The 22,707-nt window shown below is 32.5% G+C and overlaps 1 protein-coding gene across 1 annotated transcript in view; it reads right to left on the reverse strand.

The window, feature by feature from the left end:
• Positions 1-3,185: 3,185 nt before the first annotated feature.
• LOC134230193 (1-phosphatidylinositol 4,5-bisphosphate phosphodiesterase gamma-1-like) overlaps positions 3,186-22,707 on the reverse strand; it is a 40,872-nt gene continuing 21,350 nt past the window's right edge. The window contains exons 17-33 of the mRNA XM_062711963.1: positions 20,336-20,511; positions 19,613-19,933; positions 19,227-19,404; positions 18,751-18,813; positions 18,254-18,331; positions 16,122-16,225; positions 14,196-14,341; positions 13,835-13,983; positions 13,481-13,577; positions 13,071-13,170; positions 12,389-12,662; positions 11,571-11,685; positions 11,265-11,432; positions 9,925-10,013; positions 9,533-9,717; positions 7,097-7,150; positions 3,186-6,501 (exon numbers count right to left, since the gene is read on the reverse strand). Of these exons, the coding sequence (XP_062567947.1) occupies positions 6,453-6,501; positions 7,097-7,150; positions 9,533-9,717; positions 9,925-10,013; positions 11,265-11,432; positions 11,571-11,685; positions 12,389-12,662; positions 13,071-13,170; positions 13,481-13,577; positions 13,835-13,983; positions 14,196-14,341; positions 16,122-16,225; positions 18,254-18,331; positions 18,751-18,813; positions 19,227-19,404; positions 19,613-19,933; positions 20,336-20,511 (2,346 nt within the window). The 3' untranslated portion in view covers positions 3,186-6,452. The remainder of the gene's footprint in view (positions 6,502-7,096; positions 7,151-9,532; positions 9,718-9,924; positions 10,014-11,264; positions 11,433-11,570; positions 11,686-12,388; positions 12,663-13,070; positions 13,171-13,480; positions 13,578-13,834; positions 13,984-14,195; positions 14,342-16,121; positions 16,226-18,253; positions 18,332-18,750; positions 18,814-19,226; positions 19,405-19,612; positions 19,934-20,335; positions 20,512-22,707) is intronic.

Consider the following 22,707-nt stretch of genomic DNA (forward strand, 5'->3'; position numbering starts at 1 on the left):
GCACACCCCTTTGCCTTAAGAGGGATAACTCTTATATTAAAAATTTGCGCAAAACGGGAATCAAGATGCGATAAAATTGGTAAATATGTTTAAGTGATAGTCTGTATCAGGGTTAGTAAATAGAGAAAAGGTGAACCTATCGGAGGAGAATAAGAAAATAAAATAAATTAATTAATTAAACCAATAAAAATTAATACTGTAGTATGCGCATTTCAAGTTCTGATTTTTGATTTATTTATTCTTTACTTGAAAACAAAATAGAAATGTATACTATTTACTTAACGAATAATGTATGGCGATGTCCAAATTGTTGTTCAGAATTAACATGTATATTTCTTTTGTGAAATTGAGAAATTAATAAGCAAACAATGTTGTACTGAAATGAAATACCAGTAGCCTAGTCTACAATTTTGCTGGTTAATTTTCTCGGCATTTGGTGATTCGATCTCTATGTTGATGGATTGTTTTAATAGTATTAAAACGAACTATCAATTTCCATGTTATGCAAAGCAAAGAAATACTCTAGCGTAGACCTGCAACACCCTGTATCCCTAAATCTTTTGTTATTTGGTGCTAGTAATATGAAATTGTTTGATTGTGTTCATAAATATATTTCACAAACCAAGAGGTTTCATAAATGATATGAAATTATGAAATATTTTACATGTTCTTGTTTAAATCAAATAAACATTCATTGTATTTTAGATAAATTGCTTTCACTCCCATTTTTCTCTCATTTTCACATAAACCGGTATTCATTTTATTTTTTTTCTTCACTCTTTTTTCCCGTTTTCTTCTAAATTCCATTCAATTTTGTGTTAGTTAGCAATAACTTATTAGTGATATATATGGATACACCTGTATAATGTGTATTAATTAACTTTGTACCTGTGGGTTTTTATTATACCGTATAAGGCCATTTTTTTAAACGTGAGAAAAAGTACAATCTGCTTGCATAGAACGAGATATAGATGTGTTTGATGGGAAAATTATATATTTTTGAGAATTTATACACTCTTGCATTTTTTTTAATTAAAAGGGGGTGTGGGGTGAATATCCATTCTTCGGGTGCCTGTGGGCTAATTGAAAGTGGGGGGGGGGGGGGGGGGGGGGGGGGGGAGCTAACCCAGCAAAAAAAGTAATCCCCAATTTTCAATGCCTCTTATGTACAGAATTGCAAAAACAGTGGGGGGCTAAGCCCCCCCCCTCCCCGGTTCCGACGCCTATGCAATAGAGAACAGTAGGAACTAGTGCTAATTGTAACGGGGACCGTTACAGATGTTCCCCAAACGCTCCCCAACTCCCTTTTGGTGCCATATTCCCTGTTATCTCTATTAAATAAGAAATACTTTATGGAATTTAGACTTAATCAAGGTCTTCCAAGAAAAATACAAAATATATTTAAAAAAATAGGCATTGCACGCGTGTTCATGTGCGTAACGACCATATTATCTTGTCTACACTATCTTAAATTTTAATAATATCAAAGCATTTAATCCAAAAGTATTAAAAAATGCACTCATTCGAGTGTATTTTTTATTTTACTCATTTCAGGTGCACGCACGTGCAAGCACGTGCATAATGACTACACCTTCTTTTAGAAGTCCCTTTTATTTATCCAAGTTCTAAATCTCATCCTGTTTGGTTGAAAAACAAGAGAGTTATGGCCATTTGAAGTTTCAGCCAATCAGATTGCAGCACACGTGCATGCGCGTGATTTCATGAATATTTTCTAAATCATATTTTAGGATATCGTAATGCATGACTATGTTTTAAATTTCAAAGCATTTCGTCAAAAAACAAAGGAGATATAGCCATTTAAAGTTTTAGCCAATCAGATTACAGCACGTGCGCATGCGCATGCTTTTATTAAAATTTTAATATACCATGCTGTAGATCTTCATAATGTAGGACCATGTTCAAAATTTCAAAAGAGTATGACAAGAAACAAGAAAGATATTGAGATTTTAGTTTCAGCCAATCAGAGCAAAGCGCACGTGCATGCGCGTGAGATCTTGCTATTTTGACCATGCCATCTTGTCTATACTACTAATGTATCCTTACATTATAAGTTTCAAAGCATTTTATCAAAAAATAGAAAAGTTCCGACTATATCTATTATATTGGTTATTTCAAGTGTTGCACGTGCGCGCTCTTGCAAGCACGTGCGCGCAAAATGACCTTGATTCCGCAAATATGCATAACATGTCTACTTACCCTAAAAAGGTTTTACCTACCTCGGACGAACAGTTTACAAGATCATTCCCGGACAAAAAAGTACCCAGGAAGAAGAAGAAGAAAAATAATAATAATAATAATAAGAAACAGAGTAAAAACAATATGTTCCCCAACTTCGTTTGGGGAACATAATAATAGTAGGAATATTTGGCATAAGAAGGGGGTCATCAGGCGACGTAGTGTCCATTAAAAAAGTTAATAATCAACTCATTTCTTTCCAACTCTGTTTTCAATTATTAAGATCAGACGATATGTTCCTCAAAATCTAATCTGTTTTGTATAGTTTTATTTATATGTATGATAAATATTCAAAATTTTCAACTGAATTACATTCTGACTTCTAAACCAGTTTCTTATCGTCTTCAAAAAATATTGAAACAATATAAAATTTTATTTTGGAAAATTAGGTTTTTTTTCGCCCAAAAGATTATATAAGAAACATTACCTTTGTTATCTTGCACAAATGCCTTGTAAGGTACCTCCATTTTTTGTTTGAGTAAACATATTACAGTAGTAATACTTGAATGACAAAATCTTAGAAAAAAATTATATACTGTTAAGATACGTCGTTAAGTTATTGAAGTATAAAACCCTTTCCACAACATTATTACTTGTCTCTATAATAAGATTATGAAAATAATCTATGAAAATAAATAATATTTAAAATAAAATCCTCTCCTACAAAAATTACTTATGCTATAATAAATAAGAAATTTTTGATATCATAATATCATGTGTAGAAATCTTTAAAACATCGAGTGACTGTGCCAAGTACGTGGTTCTTCCATGACAGATTCTATTACTGAACATGTACTTTTGCTCTGTAACTACAACTACTTTGTGCTTTTCCTGTCGGTTTAACACATTATCATTTATATTCCCTTCAAATAAAAACCTGCTAATTACCTGTATAAAGAAAATATCAAATTACAAGTAACAAAGAAAGATTTGTTTAAAATATGTTTATTGACATCTGATGGTACAAAATTCAGGTAAAGAATAATGTAATGTTAATTAACATAACCATAATTAATATTTTCATTTTTTCTACATATCCACAATTTTACAAAGAGAAATTAGATGCTTCTGAATATAACTGTTTTATTGTATCTTTTAGGTTAAAGGTTCCGCATTCTGGAAAATTTTCACAAAATACTAGTAATAATTTTGTCTTATTCATTAATTGGTCTCAATTGGAAAATTAAAAGTTTGACCAGGACTATATATATTAAGAATATATAGGTCACTACTGGTTTGATTATTTCAACAAAATATAAATAGCCCTTACCAAGCAAAACTTTCTTTTTAGTTTAAGAATAGACAAAATTTATTTCATTAAAATATTCCAGTATACTCCATGGCAGAAGAAAATTTCCTCTCTAGCACAAAAAATGAAGTGAATGTTAAAAATGGTTTTCTCAGAAAATATATAATAATCAGCAACAAGTATACGTAACATAAGAGCTTGTGTCTGTAGCCTGAGACAAAGAGTTTTATAAACCCTATAAACATCACGTATATAATAAAAAATATGGGAGCATAAATGAGTTCACCCAGGAAAATATTCATATAAAAAAGAAACTACATTATAACTGATGTTAATATAAATTTTATATTAGTTAATAAACATTTATTGGAAACAAAAGCTGAAGCAAGGGGTCTCAAAGAGGGGTAACTCTTTAATACATAATTCTCCTACAATGATGAGCATGTCAGACAGATGATCTTACAAAGAACAAATTGGTCATTGGTTTCTCGTTTAATTCATCTAGATAATGGAGGTCAATTAACGAAACAATTGATCTACAGTATGTATTTCATATGAGTAAATGTGAAGTTTTTGTAGCCTATAAGCCAAAAATGATTTTTTTTTTCAATTGCTGCATATTGAACTCCTTTAAAACACTTGAAAAAGTATTGTCATGATTAGATTACAATGGAGGTTAATATACAAATTACATTTTGTATGAGCAAATTTGAAGCTTTTGAAGACTAAACGTCTACTGTTCATTAAGTAAAAAAAGTTGTTTGTTTGTTTGTTTTTACTGTTGTTGCTGCATACTAGTATCATAAATTATTCAGAAAACTTGCAAAGAATTTGTCATGTACAGAAAAAAATGTACTAAAAATGTAATCAAACATCAACTATATAATTCTGTCAGACTTTTACACAAAACTAATAATTCAGAATTTACATTCAAAGATGACAAAAACATTTCTTCAAAAAAATCTAAATACATGTATTAATGCCACTTTGGACTACTTCTAAGTTTTAAATCTCTATTCAACATGCTTAAAACTTCTGCGCTCTTCTCACAGTTTATGATATCAATAAAAATTCACATATTTTTCATTTTATTCCTAAATAAAATTTACCATTGCTGAAAAAAAATACTGTAAAAATAATTTAAAACTTTTAAGTACATGTACATATGCATAACAGTTTACCTATACATTAACATTCTGCCATTTGTTGTCAGTATTTCACTAACTTTAATATTAGATTTGTTCATCTTCTATTTGGCTAATTGATCATTGCCCATGAACAAAATAAATTCCCTGATAAAAATGTTTTTTTTTCCAAACTTCTTAATCTACTACTTGACAGTTGAACTTACATACACAGTGCTGTATGTCCCTATTCCTGTATCCAAATACAAATGTACAACTACTTTTGTCTCAGGTTACTCTAGGAGTCTAAACTTAAAATGTACTATGCTCAATTTCTTATGCAAAATTATACTTCCTCATCTTCACTACCTTAAGTTTTGCAATATTTTCTCTAAGCAAACCCTTGAATTGTCAAAAGTTGCTATTTAAAAGTCGGGCTAGAAAGAGACTATTTCATTTGTTCATGACCTTGCAATGGGAACCAATCAGAAAATGGCTTTCTTATCCAAATGGTTAAATTTGTGAGAACAAAACTGACTTTTCCATTAAAGGGAAAGTATTGTGACCAAATATTGGAGACCAGTTCACCTCACAATCACACAAAGAATGTGATAGGCTATGAACCAGCAGGTAACAATAGAATGTCAAAATAGGTATGTCATTTATGTTTTAATAAACTAAACAAAATGTCAAAACTAGACTTCAATCTAGAAAATAAACAAAATCATATGAGCAAAGAACAAAATTTAAAAAGTGAACTTCTAATATATCTAGAGTCTATATTGAACATTTCTTAGGGGGGATAATCTCATTGGTTAGTTTATTACATATTGTATTAAACCATTTACATCAAGTTTAACCACAAGCCTGACATTTAAATAACAACATTTTTTAAGGGTTTGGGTAGAGTAATGATATCACTAAGTCTTGACATTGTGAAGAATCTTATTGTGACCTATGCAGGTGGTATATGTATCATTGGTGAAGTTCACACAAATGAGGGAAATTTTTTTTTATACAATATGTTTTCAAAGTTCAAATGCTAGCTATAGACAAATACATGTATGTACACACAGCAGTTCTCACTCATTTAAGAAAAATGCTTACAACTTTAGATTTTTTAAAAAGCCACTGGATTCAGCATTTTGGCATCATGACAAATACAAAATCTGACAAGTCTAACAATTAAAATCAGAAAGGAGAATGGTTCTTCAGATTTCTGTACAATTAATACATTCATTAACAATATTTACATACAGGTATGTCATACAATTTCATGCCTAACAAAACCTACTCCTGTACAATTTTACAGTTTAACAAAATCTAGCACTATCATGTATACTGGATAGTTATTATATGTACATATTTTATATTCAATAATTAGTCATTGTAGAAAAAACCACTGTGACATTTACTTCATGGTAAGGCAACAGCAGCTGGTTTTGTTAATCTCATCCAAAATATTCCTCATCAACAATTCATAAAATGTCACTAAAGCTATGAAATTATTATAATCGGTGACACCCATATAACACAATACGGGTATTGGTATAGAAAATACAATTAATAGATACAGAATTCAAAGACATCTAAATAACAATCATGCACCACCTTCATATTACGAGTCACTGCAAAATTTGACATCAATGCACAACATATCACAAAATTCTGGTAAATACAAATAAAACATGAACAAAAAAGATAACTCAGCATTCTTAAAACTTTAGCATATGCAGAGGTCATTGCTATGGCAACAGTGTATCACAGGTCAGATGGTAAGGATGAAAGGGCACAAGTTCGAGGTCAACAATTGTTGTCCATCTTCAGCTATTTGAGCTCCTGCTATATACAATGGGTCGGTTACTGGCAAATCTGAAGACATAAAATAAACAATTTCATAACAGTTGAAAACAAACTTGCTATTGTTTCCAGCCTAGACAATTTAATAGATACACATATTTAAATTCCATAAAAATGACAATAAAAAATTTCTTATATTTCTTTTCATTAAATTAATAAAATATATTCAAAAAATCAAGATAAGTGATTCTTAAACATCTTTTCATTTTTTTAAACTTATAATATAAGAATACAGAAAATATTTTAAGTCTTTTTTTCCTGAAAAGAAATGGGAAAAGCATCGTTATATATGGTTGGTTATGAAGCAAGATGGAAGTTACTGGCCATTACTGTAAGAAAAAAAAAGAGCAAGAGGGATTACCAGTGAGGTGTGAAGAGAAACGAGACTTCAAGCCAGATACTGTAAAACTGGTCAAATAAGCTTACTCTCTGATCACATATAGGTTAATTCACAGTCTATGGAATCTAACTCAATATTGTGAAAGTTGCAGAAGCTAGGTAATAATTATAATTTATATTAACTCTATACTCTCAGATCTGGGTACAAATGAAATGTGTCAAGAGCGTAAGTGCATAGATGAAGGTGCATATTTAATTCGAATATTACCTGCCATTCACAAATTTGCTTTCACTGATACTTTGTTCTATAAATGAATGAAAGCTGGAATAGTTGGAAACAGAAAAAAAACATGACTTTGTCCTGATAATTTTGTATAGACAAATGTGTGAGCTGAAAAATTTTCTCCAGCAGATTTTTTTTTACTTTGATTCTGAACAGACTCTGATTATTGAAATGGGAAGGGAAACACTCTATATTATATTTACATTTAGTGTAATTTTCCTCATGAAATCCATTAGAAATCCACGACGTTTAAATTTCTATAACACATGCGAAACCTTGTCACCGCGCGTTAGAATACAAAGTAGGAACTATATGCATTTTCAATACTCTAAGAACACTAAAATGTAAAATGTTCTATTTCAATTTAATGAAAAACTTTAACCCTGAAAAATTAACGTAAAAATTAAGGTAATGTGCGTTAATAATTAATTTGTCACTTTTTTCCTCGCAATGTTTGTTTGAGTCATTTAACTTTGCAACGTCATCTAACGTCATTTGACGTCACAAACAGCTCTTACATCTATTAACCACGACAGTTTTGAAGGGCGCTAAATTCACATTTGAGATTAACGAAATAAGCAATTATGAAGAAGGAAAATTAGGGAATGTAAATATAAGCATTGAATTCATATTTTGGGATGTCTTCGGTCCTATAACACACCTGGCCGTGCCGACAAATTATCATACCGCGCTAAGCACTATTTATTTTGTCGGCACGGCCAGGTGTGTTATAGGACCGAAGACATCCCAAAATATGAATTCAATGCTTAAATAAACCCCTCCCCCCTATAAAAACCCACATACATACATTTTACAATTATTGATCAAATTGTGATCCATAGTCCTATTATATTTTTATGAAGTTTCAATTAATTCCCTAGCCTATCTTTTTTATATAAGAGGCAGCAGTGACACTATTCCCTTCAATTAATTCCTAAAAATAAATGTCTTATGGTCACAATGGACCAAATAGATGCATGCACAAAAGACATACTGTATGTATTGTCTGAATTAATTTGCTTCATTAAACAAAATTTTTTAAACCTAGACAGAAACTCTATAAATTAAGCTAGCAGGGTAAAATGCTTCTTAATTGTTTTTTTTTCATCAGTTAATCAGTACACGTGTAAGATGTTTTTCATCTTGAGCATTCTTCAAAGTAGCACAGAACATGTTAGGAGGCTTTACAAGCAAAGTAGTGATAATGTAGTTGAACTGTCCAGAAAAAAAGGAACAGTTTCAACTTAGAAATTCTAACTCACGATGAAAAAGCCATCTAAAAGTGGGACCTGAAAGTGTACATCAAACGTAAAACTACTATGGCACACACTGTTTTACATGCTCTTTGACAATACCAAATTAAATGAAATGATTATCTTCTACACAATATTCTTTTTATCACTGTCCTTGCCCTAGACAAACCTGTATTTTCCTGATCAATTTTTTTTTAAAGATATTAACGATGCATCAAGACACCACACAATCTCATCAAGGGACTTAATTCCAAATTGTACTTAAAAGTAAAACAAGTGTCTAGTTGTATTCATTCTGAAATAAGGTATCTGGGGTTTCTTATATCTGTACATGCACATTTTTCAATGGGGCTACAAGCTTTTTTTCTTCAGCCAAAAACCACATTGTCTTCAGTGTATATACATGTATATCCAGATTACAGGTATTCTGTATATTATAACCATATACACCATCTTCAGTTGCAGTGAAGTAAAAGCACTAAAATATAGCTGGTGAACATAAACCACCTTCTAACTTGTATAAAACTATAAAGCTCTTCATTATAAATGTTTGTAATGGGTGCAAAATTTGGCTTCATCTCAACATGCTGATAAAACCTGTACAGATATTTATGTATAACTGATAAAATGCTCCCTTTTAATAAGCTGACACTTACCCTATCTGACTACTTTTTAATGCTAAAAATTTTAGCAAACCATTTTAATAGCAGTTTTCAAAACACTTAGGAAATATTACATTTATTTTAAGTTAATTTAGCCAAAATTTTATTTAGTGAATGTAATGTTCAGTTTTACTTTCTTATGGATATTATGTTAGACTTAAAATAAAACAATCATGCAACAATTATTTGGTAACAAAATAAAAATGAAAAAAAAATCAGTTTATATCATGCATAAAAAAATCCATTCTAGGCATAAAATATGGCTCTCGAGATTCAATTTCTGAAGGGGAAAATTTTTAAATTAAATATTAATACAAAAAAATAGGGATTTATAAAAATCCCCAGTATACTCAACATCACATTTAAATGGACTCGGAATATAATTTTCGGATAATTTGTAATTAAATGATTTAGAAATTTTGAAACAATCAATCCTAAGAGCCCTAGCATTGACAATAAAAAATAAACCTATCACATTTCATTCAACCAATCAGATTGCTCCTTACTTTCTCTGCCTCCTTTCCGCACTCTTCTGTATTAGGTTCTGCTCTGTCTCCCTCAGGTCTTCTTGCAGTCGGTTAGCACGATCAAACTGCCCCACTCTCATCAGCTCATTTATGTTAGTTTGCAAGTCTTCCTTTTTGTCCCTAAGATCTTGTATGCATGAGTAGATTTCACTATCATCAGACTCCTATAAAAAATAATCTCAAGATTATGAATATATTGAGTTTTTCATCCTAGAAGTAGGCATGTCAATAATTTAAAGATATATCTAAGTATCCTGTACATTTTAAAATTTTTTGAGAACATCTGGGAAATCCAGAAAGACATCAGCTCAATCCTGTACAACAGTTACATTTTACTCCACTACATACACTTATCTACAAGCATAGCAGACCTTTGGATTTCTCTTGTCCACATGGATCAGTAAAGCTGCCATCTCCATTTCCTCAGAGAAACCATTCTTCAGAGGCACACTACGATAACCTGTTAATTCAAACATACTCTTAAAGTCAATAAAAAATTGCAGCAAAGGTAAGTCATACATTTATCATATGCTAAAAATATTAGGGATGTCAACGAGTACCCGGTTAACCGGGTACTCGATCGAACGTCCGAGTATCGAATACTAAAATCAGTACTCGGTTACTCGGATGTATATTTCTGAATATTTCTTAGCTTATTTATTAATCCATGAAACAATCTGTTTTAAAACGTAAAATGCTCATTGCACTTGTACATACAGTAATTAGGGTTCCCACACCTCTAAATGACCGTTATCGCCTTTGGCAGTGTTTATATAGTAATTATCGTGACCAAGCACCTGTTACCTGGCTTTTCTCATCTTTGGCTGTCTTTCACCCTTATTTTTGATTTGCTTTAATTACTTGTTTTCACTGAACATCGTTTAAGGTCTATTATGTTTAAATAAATTAGATAATTTTGTCAATTCTCCGAGAAGCCGTAAGTTCTCGAAAAAGAGACAGATGATATTACACGTGCGTTTGTTGATATGGTTGTGTTTGATTACACACCAATACAAATGGTTGAAGGCAAAGACTTTTAAAAACTGATGCTACAAAATACCGTCCCGTAATACTATAAAATATTGGAGTGAAAAAGTGTGCGAAAATCGTAAATCCGCTCTGTTATGAGAAATCAAGTTCAAGTTCTACTTGATACTGTACATAGCTGCAACAAAGAGTTACAATTATGAAACGAGTATTTTTTTTTAAACAAAGACAGTGTGAACCACTAATGATTTTATTTCTTGTGTTTATCTGATATTAAAAAAACGTTATATTAAATTTCGTCGGGCACGAAGTGCTTATCATTGTTACAACAGAAATACATTTACGGGTAAACCTCCTATCAAAGCATGTGTTTTTATTTCTACAAGTCGAAGAGTTTGTACAATGTTTTACAGTCAGCAATTTATTTGTTCATTTTTATTTACACTTTTTACCGAGTACCCGGGTACTCGATCGGAAAAACGTCCGAGTAACCGAATACTAAAAATTGACCGATTTGACATCCCTAAAAAATATATATATAATATTGGGCTTAAGAAAAGCTGAATGTCTGTTTATAAAATGAATTTAGTATCAAAACATGAAGAAAAACTTTCTCTTTTCTGACAAATTTTAATTTTTTAAAAAATTTAATTTTGTTTTAAATGCAGTGTTATCAAAGTCCCACAATGACTGTCAACTGTCTGATGTACAGTGGATGGCTCACCAGACTTGAGACAAACCACGGGGTAGGTGGCCTGTCCTACAAAGTTAGGCTCCCCAAATGTGTCCTCATCATACACCACAAATCTGATCAGAGCCATTTCTGGACAAATCAAATCAAATATTCCACTATTCTGGTCCTTCCAGATAGGGTTAAGTCCATTGGGTGGGCCTGAAAACAGAATAACACTTTAAAACTACTTTTTAAACAAATATATGACTTTTCTCAAGTGATAAAATATCCTTCTTGAAATTTAGAGTAAGTTACATATAAATTTGTCTCATTTAAAAATTTACATGTCCTCCTTACTTATAGTGTTGGTCTTGAATTTACTCTTGTCATATTCAAGTCCAGCAATCTCTATTTCCACAAATGGACTGATGATTCCTTTTCCTGATTTGACAAGATGTCTGGCACCAATAATCTTTAGTAAAGGCAACATGTTAATATAAATATGCATCATTCTACACCTGCATCAGGTTTTAATTTTTACAAGGAAAATTTTCAAACTATATTTTAAAATTAAAAAAAATTCATCTCCTATTTTAGCAACAGTGCTTTTATCCTTCTTTAAAGCTGAACACTACTCGTTAATAGGCATAGTCCGCCATATTTCCCGTTCTTCAACGCTCTCCCTACAACCCGTATATAAGGAGCAGATCGCTAAAGTTCAATGTATTTCACTGTAGAGATCCGACGAGTGTAGACGTACATCTTACAAAGCCGTGCTGCTCGGTCGCGATGAAATTATCAAATTTAACGTGTTTTTTCCAAAACAGGACAAAAGTATCTTGAAAAATACAGGCCAATACATTATTTACAAACAGAAAATGCACTTAAAAACAAAGAATAAAAGCAAAAAACCTAAGACCACGAAAGGGGTACTACATGTCGGCCACGAGTTTCGAGTGTGCAATCGGGTGTAACGAAATTGAACGGTTTATATACCCGTCTGACAGTGCCTATTTATGACAAGTGTTCAGCTTTAAATAAGAGATGCAGTGCAAATCTAGATTATGCATCTATTTATGCCCTAGAGATTAATTCTAATTGAATGAAAACTGTAAAAGAAGTATACATATCATTATATAGCATCTTTGACCAATCAAATTAAAAACTGCCAATACCTTTATAGATAAGGTTAAGGGGTCAACATCTTTAATGGACTGCTTGTTACAGGGGTCAAACTCTGGTCTCCTCATTATATCAGGCTGGAGGACAAAACCACATTTGCCGTTATTTAGGAACCTCCCCTCATTTAGCTGCATGGAACGGTCCGGTGTCTGGTAATTCAGGGCCACCATCTGGCATCCCACATTCCACATCGGCATCGGGTCATAGTTCGAGGAGTCTACCCGACCTCCCTTTGGATAGCAGCGACTTAACTGAGTTCTATTATAAGTAACAAGGTTAAGGTCCATTTTCAAATAATATAATGAATTGCATCACTATGGTTACGTATGGTACTTGATCATCTGGAACTACATGCATATTTATATGATTTACAAAATGATCAATGTGTCAATGACTGATGTGTTGCATCTTATCGATGATATGTACCAATGCATTGTATTGGTAAGCTACATGAACAGGTTTTACAAGGCTTACGGAAGAGGTACAAAATAAATTACATGAAAGTCAACATATCAAACAACAATTCAAAAGGAGTGGAAATTACTTCTCTTTCAGTGTTAATTCATTAAGAATGTGTTCTCTGTAAGAGTATTTTGCTGAGATGAAAATGCAAATTTAGACAACTTTTAATATGGAGATTCCTTATTGCAGCAATCTTATTGAATAAAAGGATATTGTAAGAAGAAATGAGCAAATGCCTGTGAGCAGTATTTATCAATCTTGATCTCAGAGAAGGACGACATTTCCGATATGTGAGTCATCTTCTTCAATACCTCTGTCGGAAAAAAAACAATATATTAACTTCATATTTAATATGATGATGCTAACTCCCTAAAGTCTGCTGCAACATAAAAGTCCAATGAATGATAACATTTTGCTTAAGAAAAATCAATTCAAGGCAAATTTTTTTCTCATCAATTACAAATGAGCATAATTCTGCAAGTAATGATGTAAGTGAGTAAATTTTATTTATGGTTGGATTAAATGACAAATGTACATAGAATTTTTAAGCATTATCTTCAGATTATCTACTCTGAAAGCCATTTCAAATAGTAGCGTGCATGAGTAAATCTAATTTAACATACTTTCGTGATCAAATGGCACAGCAACAGCATAAATAATAAGATCTGACAAATCCCTAGCAAGGCACTTCCTCTTTTCCATTAATTTGTCCACCATTTTCTATCCAAAACACAAACAAAAGATGCAAAATAATAGATGTAAATGGGATACATGATTTTAAAACTATTTTAAACTGGTAATCATGTTGACATGGTTAAGGAAAATGTTTCCATACAATCTTTTTTTCAAGAATTGACAAGTACTTGATTTCTTCATAAAAATCTTTAAATCCTTAGTAAGTCTTTAAAATTAAACAGCAATGAATGTACATTTAGTAAGTAATCTAGTTAATAGAGATATCTGATACACTAACTGACCTCCCCTGCCATTTTAGAGGTGCACTGATCAATGGCTTCTAACCACTGCATCATCTGTTCCTCAGAATCCACGGCCACTTCTATTGGGTTTGGCATTGTACGAGTAAAAATCTTGAATGTGTGTAACCTGTCTGGGCGACCACTGCGTTCTGAAGGGGCAATTTATCAACAAAATTAAGAATCAAAAAGTTTGTACTGAAAATGCTTAACATCTAGACTTTTGACACTGTACAATAGCATGTATATTAAACACAATTCCGGAAAATTTAACAATGAAATAAATTTTTTAACTTATGCTTTCATAGAACAGTAAAATACATGTACAAAGAAGCTATTTGTAGTACAGAACAGCAGTTCGTACCTAAGCGGCAGCCTTGTATCTCTACAGAACCTTTCTGGAGGGTTCCCAGGGGTTCCTGGTCATTAGCCTCATCTTCCTCTAGCTCCTCCACCAGGTGACCGGGGAACAGCATGGGTCCACGACTGGTGGGGGTCTCTCCTCTCCACCTGTACAAAGAGACACTCATTTGTATTGTATATCAGATGATTAAGAGATACTGATATGGTTCATCATTCTATTTATAAAAGCAAATTTTAAATGTGACATCAAGTGACCTTTCACGGTTATTTTCACAATATGCCAAAATATTATTCCATGGCCACTAGAAAGCATGACTCAAAATATCAACATATGTATATCACCATTTTTAAACAGATACTAATATACAAGAGCCCCAGGGGCCACATACCTGAGCATATATATAAAAGGTTCACTGTAGGGGGGGGGGGGGTTGAATTTTAATACTACTTGAGATTGCCTTCATATTACTACAGCATATGACTTTGCTGTTCTTGATAAAAAGATTTTTTTAAAACATTTTCTTCCTATATATAACTTCATAATAATTTGAATTTGATTCCCCATTGTTTCCCTCCATACCCTAAAGGGCCATGATTTGAATAAATTTAAAGCTTCAATATATGAGGATGCTTAAATGTCAATATGACTAAACATAGCTTTTCATCTTGGGATTTTTTCTATATTTTTCTATGTAAAACCAGATCCACCATTGTGGCCCCACCTTACCCTTGGTGGTTATATTTGAACAAATTTAATTCTACACTACCCGAAAATGCTTCCATATAAATACTAGTATTACTAATAATGGCTTTGCTATTCTTGAGAAGATTTTTTTTTATATATATTTTTAAATTAATGTAAAACTTGGATCCCCCATTGTGGCCCACCCTATCCCTGGGGGTTATGATTTGAACAAACTAGAATCTACACTACCTGAGGATGATTCCACATAAATATCACTAATCAAGGCTTTAAAGTACTTGAGAAGACGATTTTAAAATATTTCCCTATCTAGTCCTGTGTAGAACTTTGATCAGCCATTTTGCCCCCCCCCCAATCCCCAGGGGTCATGATTTGAACAAACTTGAATCTACACTACCTGAGGATGATCTCACATAAGTTTCATCTTTCCTGGCCCAGTGGTTCTTGAGAAGCTATGTAAAACTTTGATCGGCCATTGTGGCCCCATCCTACCCCTGGGGGTTATGATTTGAACAAACTTGAATGTACTATCTTAGGAGATTCCACGTGAGTTTCATCTTTCTTGGCACCGTGATTCTTGAGAAGATAATTTTTAAAGATTTTCCCTATATACTCCTATGTAAAACTTTGATCGGCCATTGTGGCCCCACCCTACAAAGAACAAATTAAACACACATGCTTTCACATGAGTTTAAATGGCCCTGTGGTTCCTGAGAAGAAGATTTTTAAAGATTTTCCCTATATACTCCTATGTAAAACTTTGATCGGCCATTGTGGCCCCACCCTACCATTGGGGGTCATGATTTGAACAAATTTGAATCTACACTACCTGAGGATGATTCCACATGAGTTTCATCTTTCCCGGCCCAGTGGTTCTTGAGAAGAAGATTTTTGAAAAATGCCATTAATTTTTCACTGATTCATAATTATCTCCCCTTTGAAAAGGGCTTGGCCCTTCATTTGAACAAACTTGAATCCCCTTCACCTAATGATACTTTGTGGCAAGTTTGGTTGAAATTGGCCCAGTGGTTCTTGAGAAGAAGATGAAAATGTGAAAAGTTTACGCCGACGACAACGACGGACAAATTTTGATCAGAAAAGCTCACTTGAGCCTTCGGCTCAGGTGAGCTAATAACTATCATCAAGCAGTATAATTTGATGCAAATAAAAAGAGAGTTTCATGAAGGACTTTTTGGCGTCCCCTTCATATTTCTATATACTTACCAGCCATTGTCTGTTTTTGTGATATTTGTAATAATGGTTCCTTTGCTGAAAGACAGCTCATCATTTCGACTGGCCGTGTAGTCATATAAGGCACGACCCCTTAGCTACAAAGATCAAACACACATTGATAAATCACTTTAACATTCTCCGCCATACAAATGAGATCTTATGCTTGAAACATATCAAAAGAGTCTTTGAAAACAAGTTAATAAAAGCATAAAAATACTTTGTAAAATTGAGAAAAATGCCTTTATAAAAATAAACAAAGGTCAACAAACAAAATTATTTTAAAACAGGTATTAAAGTTTAAAACAAAGTTTTAGGAAAACAAAAAAAAAACTTAAATTAACAAGTATAACTTTTATTTTCCTTTATACTGTTCTCACCTCTCTATCTCCTGCAATTAATAATAATTTCTTATAAAACACAATGCCCCCATTGCTTCCATGAAAAATGGACCTCCTAGTCTGCATCATTAACCATGCAAGTTTGAGCTAGCTAATGCTAAAATAAGTCAGGCAGAGCATCTGAAACAAGCTGGCAGTTGTATCATCTATGCAAGTTTGATCATGACATGAAATAAAGTCTTTGCAAAATGCAAATGCAGTGACAAAAGTAACCACAGTGAAATTCTGCAGAAAAGGTTATCGAAGAAATAATATACAATAGTTGCACTGGTCATTGTGCTACACAGGACCAGCTTATACTGAAATCGAAAACTTGTATCCTCTTAAATCATCTTATAATATAAGTATTACATACAATATGTTGTACCTTTTTCCTGAAGGCATTATTTTTAAAATCATTGATCTATAAATAGTATAAACCTGACACAAGTAGAGGAGCAGACAGAACACATGAGTCAATTTCTACTTTTCTTATCTGTAAATTTGGCTTATAATAATATGCACACACAAAAAAATGCATCATATTAAGTTTAAGCATGCAAGATCTATACACTCAAACCATATAGAACTGTAAACATTCATTTCCAAAGTGAAAGTTGAAACTATTATAAAGAGCTATGGAAAGCTTGTGTATTTATATAAATAGTGTTTGTTAATAATGATATGTGTATATTTATTAGTTTATATGAATGATTTAAAATGACCAAATAATGTATACCTTAAATTATATATTGTATAGATGCTTTTAAAAATTGAACTTTATCAACAATAATTTATTGCAAAGATACATCTTAACCTGTTTAAGATTTATTACTATTACATGTATCTCTAATAACAACAAAGTTCCATGATGAAATATGTTCTCACTTGTATGTGAGTATTGTATAATGCATTGTGTTCTTTGACCTTTGATTTGCTATACAGATTAGCCTTACTGTTGAGGATTAAAGGATCAAGTGTCAAGGTCAAAGGCAGGGCCATTTTCCTAACCAATATGATGTTTATATCTAAGATCTGACCTAGCAAATCACCAAAGGAACGAGTCTTTGGGGGGGGGGGGGTGTCAAAAGGTCAAGGTCAGACATACTGTATTTGTTGGGCCAAAATGAGAGGATACTTTGAATACATCTTGACTGTGTATTATGAGTCTTTGATGGATAGCAGCTTCTGCTTGATCTAGCAAATTTAGAAACACTAAATCAATTCTTCACTTGTTGACAATTCAATTTCCATCAACTAATATGCTTACTTAATTATTTGTATTTTCTTTCTCAGACTTGCTTCAGAGGTTGTGGTTTGTCCAAGGGTATAAGCCTATTCATTTCATGGTCAAAAGTTCATGGTTAAATTATGGTTTTTTCCCACCTAAAGGTCATGTTGTAATATTTAGGATAATTTATCATAGAATCAGAAAATCAAAGGTCAAGGACAGAAATTGGCATGTATCATGTTGCTAATGACATATCATTTCATTGTTTAAAAAGCCCTGTTCTTTGAATAAACTTATGTTGTAAAGTAATGTGCTTCTGTCTACACTTGAAATAAATCCTCTTTAGTCAGAATGTGCATTCCGCTAATTTACAAGTTCAAATAAAAATAAATGATGAAAACCTCCACCAAACAATTAATATTTCAAAACAACATACAATATGCATAGGTAATTTTTCTACATTTAGTTCACAATATCAAACAACACTTAAACTATAATGTCTGCCTCCTGTTTACCTTTGTTTGTGGAAAAATCTCATTTGGCATGTGGTAAATTCCGTCACCATATAACTGCTCATCTCCATTTTGAAAAACCTAAAAGATACCAGCATGCACTCAAGCTGTTAGTTAAAGAGACAAATCACATTCATGTCAGACTATGTGGCATACCCCTCATGTTATTATGGAGAGAAAATTACAGATGACAAAACAGATGATGAAAACACTATGTCACCAACAAATCCTTTCATGATAAAGACATGATTTTGGGCAATGAGTTATAGGATAGCAAAGTTGCAGGCAGAGACTTTTCAAAATTTTCCCTTATGAAAAAAGAGCAGAGCATTTCTGATGCAATTTGTGATTTATTTTTTTTTTAACAGATTTATAAATGATCAGTCAGTGTCCACTATAATGATGTTAGATTGAAGATGAAGTGATTCATGCCATAGAATGACCTCTCCTGGTTTTTCATTCCATTTCTAGTGCGCATGCACTTACTCCAAGACTTTTACCTTAGACAACTCATTTGGGTTTATATATGCTGTAGAAGCACTTTCATCAGGTAAGCGTGGCATCTTGGGAGACAAAAACTTTCTTAGCGACGTTATGCAGGTCAGTTTATTAAGGTATTATCAAATATATGTACAAGTATTTAAAGTAATAATTTAATATTTCTGAAATTAGAATGAAAAAAATAAAGTTAAGGAAGAATGACCCTTTGCACTAAGAGAGATAACTCTTATATGTCAAATCAATGTTGCGGCTATTATTGTTGCCTTATGCTATAATGATTTTTTTCAAAATTTATCTCTTATGGTAAATATAATAGAATTGTATTACCATTAAATATTAAATATACAATATTACAGAGTTTTTCATTAAAGCCATCATAGAGTACTTTCCTTTGGAGTGATCTATGAACAAAGAAAAGGGCATTCTACATTTTAAAAAAGAAAAACATCTTTTATAATGTATGTTCAATACTTACAGCTCCTTTTGTGTCCACCAGATTTTGGCTGACAGGAATCTTTAACTTCACTTTATTGTAGAGTGGATTTTTCTCATAATATTTCACCAAGTCTATCAAACTTTCAAACTGAGCTGATCCAATGGCAAACAACCGCCCATCCAATTCAATGCGACAATGTTTAATTTTTCCATCAGCCCTAAAATATCATTTATTATATAAATTTTACTATATTTTTAACAAATATCAAATTCTAGTTCTGTTAGAGTTTTTTGGTAAAATAGAAATACAAATCACTGAATAGAAAGGAAAGAACCAATTCTACTCTTAGCTGGAACTGGACAGCAGAAGAGAACAACCAAACATTTCTCTGAACAAGTTATACATGTATCTGTTAAAAGCATTACCTGAAAGAGATTGCGTAACTATCCCCCGCCTGGCCCCTCCTGATTAGGAAAGCCCCATCACTTGGGATCCTCTTGAGCATGTTTTCAGCTGCAGCACGACTTAAGTTGTCATGATACCACTCCTTGTCTTCATGGCTCTTCAGCTGCGGCACTGGTTCTGTTAATTTCATCACAAAACTGGGGCTCCTTAGGGGAACTTGACGGTAATATGTAATTAAGTCATACAGACTGTCAAATAATGTTGTCTCTATTAAGTAGTATTTAACTTGGCCCATCTCTTGTTTAGACTTAATCCGACAGTGCTCCACTGCATTTCTTCTCCTGAAAAAAAAACAATATTAATAATTGGCTATGATTCTTGATTGGCTTAGATTAGGTTATTGGTTTTTAATGTTGCTTGAGATAAGTTGAGAAATTTTCCCACTACTAACCAAAGCATAGCAGAGATAAATGGAACTACAGTGTACTACAAATCTGGAGAGTTTTCAACGTTTTTAAATATGAATATCAAGTGCATAAAATGTACAATATCATTTCCCTGATCCATTTTATTTCAATTGTTACTTTCTTGTGACATTTGTCGATGAGTCCTATACTGTATTTGATTTCAAAGATAACTGGAAATGAATTATAAACATACAGTATAAAAAATAAATATATTTTATATACTAACAACTGAATTTAATGCCAAAAATATAGCGAAATATTTTATTTTATTTTTACCAGAAAGATAAAGAGAAGTCTCCGATGAAGGTATCACTTTCCCTGACCAGGAAGGTCCCGTCTCCTAGGTAACTGTACTCGTTCAGTAGTTCTATGGCGGTCCTTCTACCTCCCTCCAGTTTCCCATGGAACCATTTCTCCCCAAAGTGAAGTTCATCTTGAGGCCTGTCACCCAGCTGTAAGGGGAGGTAATTGGAGATTAATCATGATCACTCAGAAATAAAATAATGAATAAGCTCAATTCTTTTAATTACATAAGAATGTTAAAATCAACAAGCAATCTATTCATACATTGAAACAGGTTTCTTTAAAACCTTTAAACACTTTGATTTGAATACCAGAGAAAGGAAAGGTAATTTACCTAAACATTTTATATCACGTTAAGACAATATATCATTATTAAACATTTTTTTTCAAGACTGGAAACCCATTGGATTACATAGCCTAGGATGACACTACTGTAGGTAAAAGTTTCAACGAAGCAAAGTTTTTCTATCCTCTATATGAAATATCCATAAAACATGAGTATCATTAGCCAAAAGTCACCCAACCATTGTGAATTTCTTGTCAAAGAACTAATCTAGCTACAACTGGGACTGAATCTCTCCAGTCTCCACTCATGTGACATAAAGTTCACATCCTTTGCCAGCCAGAAGTATAAAGAATGTAGTGTTGTAAAATTGGACAAATTTTACTATCGATTATCAAATTGAATCGGAAGAACACAACTGATTACATAATTGATAATTTGAACTGATAAAAAAGGTTAAATTTATTCATCCTTAGAAGTATTTTAAATAGACTGCACCAGGATATGGATATAATTCGGCGCCAACCTCTTCACCATGCATGTTCACCATTTTGTTTACCGCTGATGAGAGTGACGTCCCTTTGCAATCTCTACCCAGAGTTGTCATTCGCTTCGCCACAACACCTCTGTCAACGTCTAAATGCCAAGATTCTTGGCAAAACTTACTTAACTATTGAATAATAAATTATAAATGTAAACCTGCTATATTCTTGTTTAACATGTTGAATAAAATTTTATTTATGAAAATTAGAATCAGATATCGCTTTTTTCACTATATCCTATAAGGGAATATTTCTCGGCAGGATATTACGAACGTGGAAAATTTGAAATGCATTGCCGATAATTATCAACATGGTTTAGTTTTTATAGACAAACAACTTGCAGCATTAACACATATATAGAAATGTTAAAGTTTTAAGGCCATATAAAATTAATCTTGTCGAGAGATTCTGGTTTGAACTTATAGCAAAGGAAGAGAAAGTACTTAAGCCGCAGCCGCCCCTCTTGTGTCAAAATGTCCCGCCCCGATGTTTTTTATTTTGATTTTTGGGTATTTTCGTGTATTTTTATGTGTCAGTAAGAATTTGGGTCAAAGTTTACAGAGTTATCTCCCATCTGTATTAAAAGTCGCGTGTCGCTATTTATAGCAAAAACGCCATGTGAAGAATGGAGAAAAATCGGCAATAGTGTCCAAGGAAAAGATGATTTGTCAGTACTTGTGTGAGAAGGCAGAGAAGAAAAAATAGCATAAACACATATAGATACCATCACTGGCAGGAGCAAGTATGTAGAGAGATTGTAACTAAGTAAAAATTAAAATAGACGAGGAAAATGACGCCTGGTCAAGTTATATATAACGATCTCTAGCTGTGTGACTTAGCTTTGAAATAAAAAAAAATCTACAACATCGTAGACAGACTTAAGAGAAGGCCTAGATTTTTCAGTAGAATAGAACATTTATATAGATTTTGCAAAATAAGAAGTCACGCATACACAATTAATTGGTATCCCCACCTCATTTTGTTCAGGGTGTGCCGTATAGTGTGTACTTGATAATTTGTTAATTAACAATAAATATTTAACTTTTAAAGCAAAAATTTTCTTTAGATATTTAAAAGAATATGAAAAGAATTAAATCTATTCATATTTGCATTAAGGTAATGAAAAAAATGTGTACGGGGCGTCCATTGTTTCGTTGATACTTAGGCCTATATATAAATTAACAATTATAAAAAAATAAAAAATAAAATCCGCCCACCCGCCCCAATTTTTTTGCAAATTAGGATGAGAATCTTAAGATTAATTTTACCTGGCCTAATCTTGTTGTGGACAATTTTAAACAATACTTTTTAAACCAGAAGTCTCTGTCGAGACTGTAGCTCTACTGGTTTGTACTTATCAAAAACCATTGCACTATTTTACGTATCTTTGTGTAGTCTATTTTGCGAATAATTAGTTTAAACTGCAATATTTATAGCGAAATCAAACTAAAACTGTAGAAGGAGTAGCGTTTTAAAGGAATTTCACAGAGAATTCTATTTTAGTAACCATGGTAACATCA

Source organism: Saccostrea cucullata, unplaced genomic scaffold (assembly GCF_032062105.1).
Source record: "Saccostrea cucullata isolate Sc308-1 unplaced genomic scaffold, CSIRO_AGI_Scuc_v1 ctg1341, whole genome shotgun sequence".
NCBI lineage: Eukaryota > Metazoa > Mollusca > Bivalvia > Ostreida > Ostreidae > Saccostrea > Saccostrea cuccullata.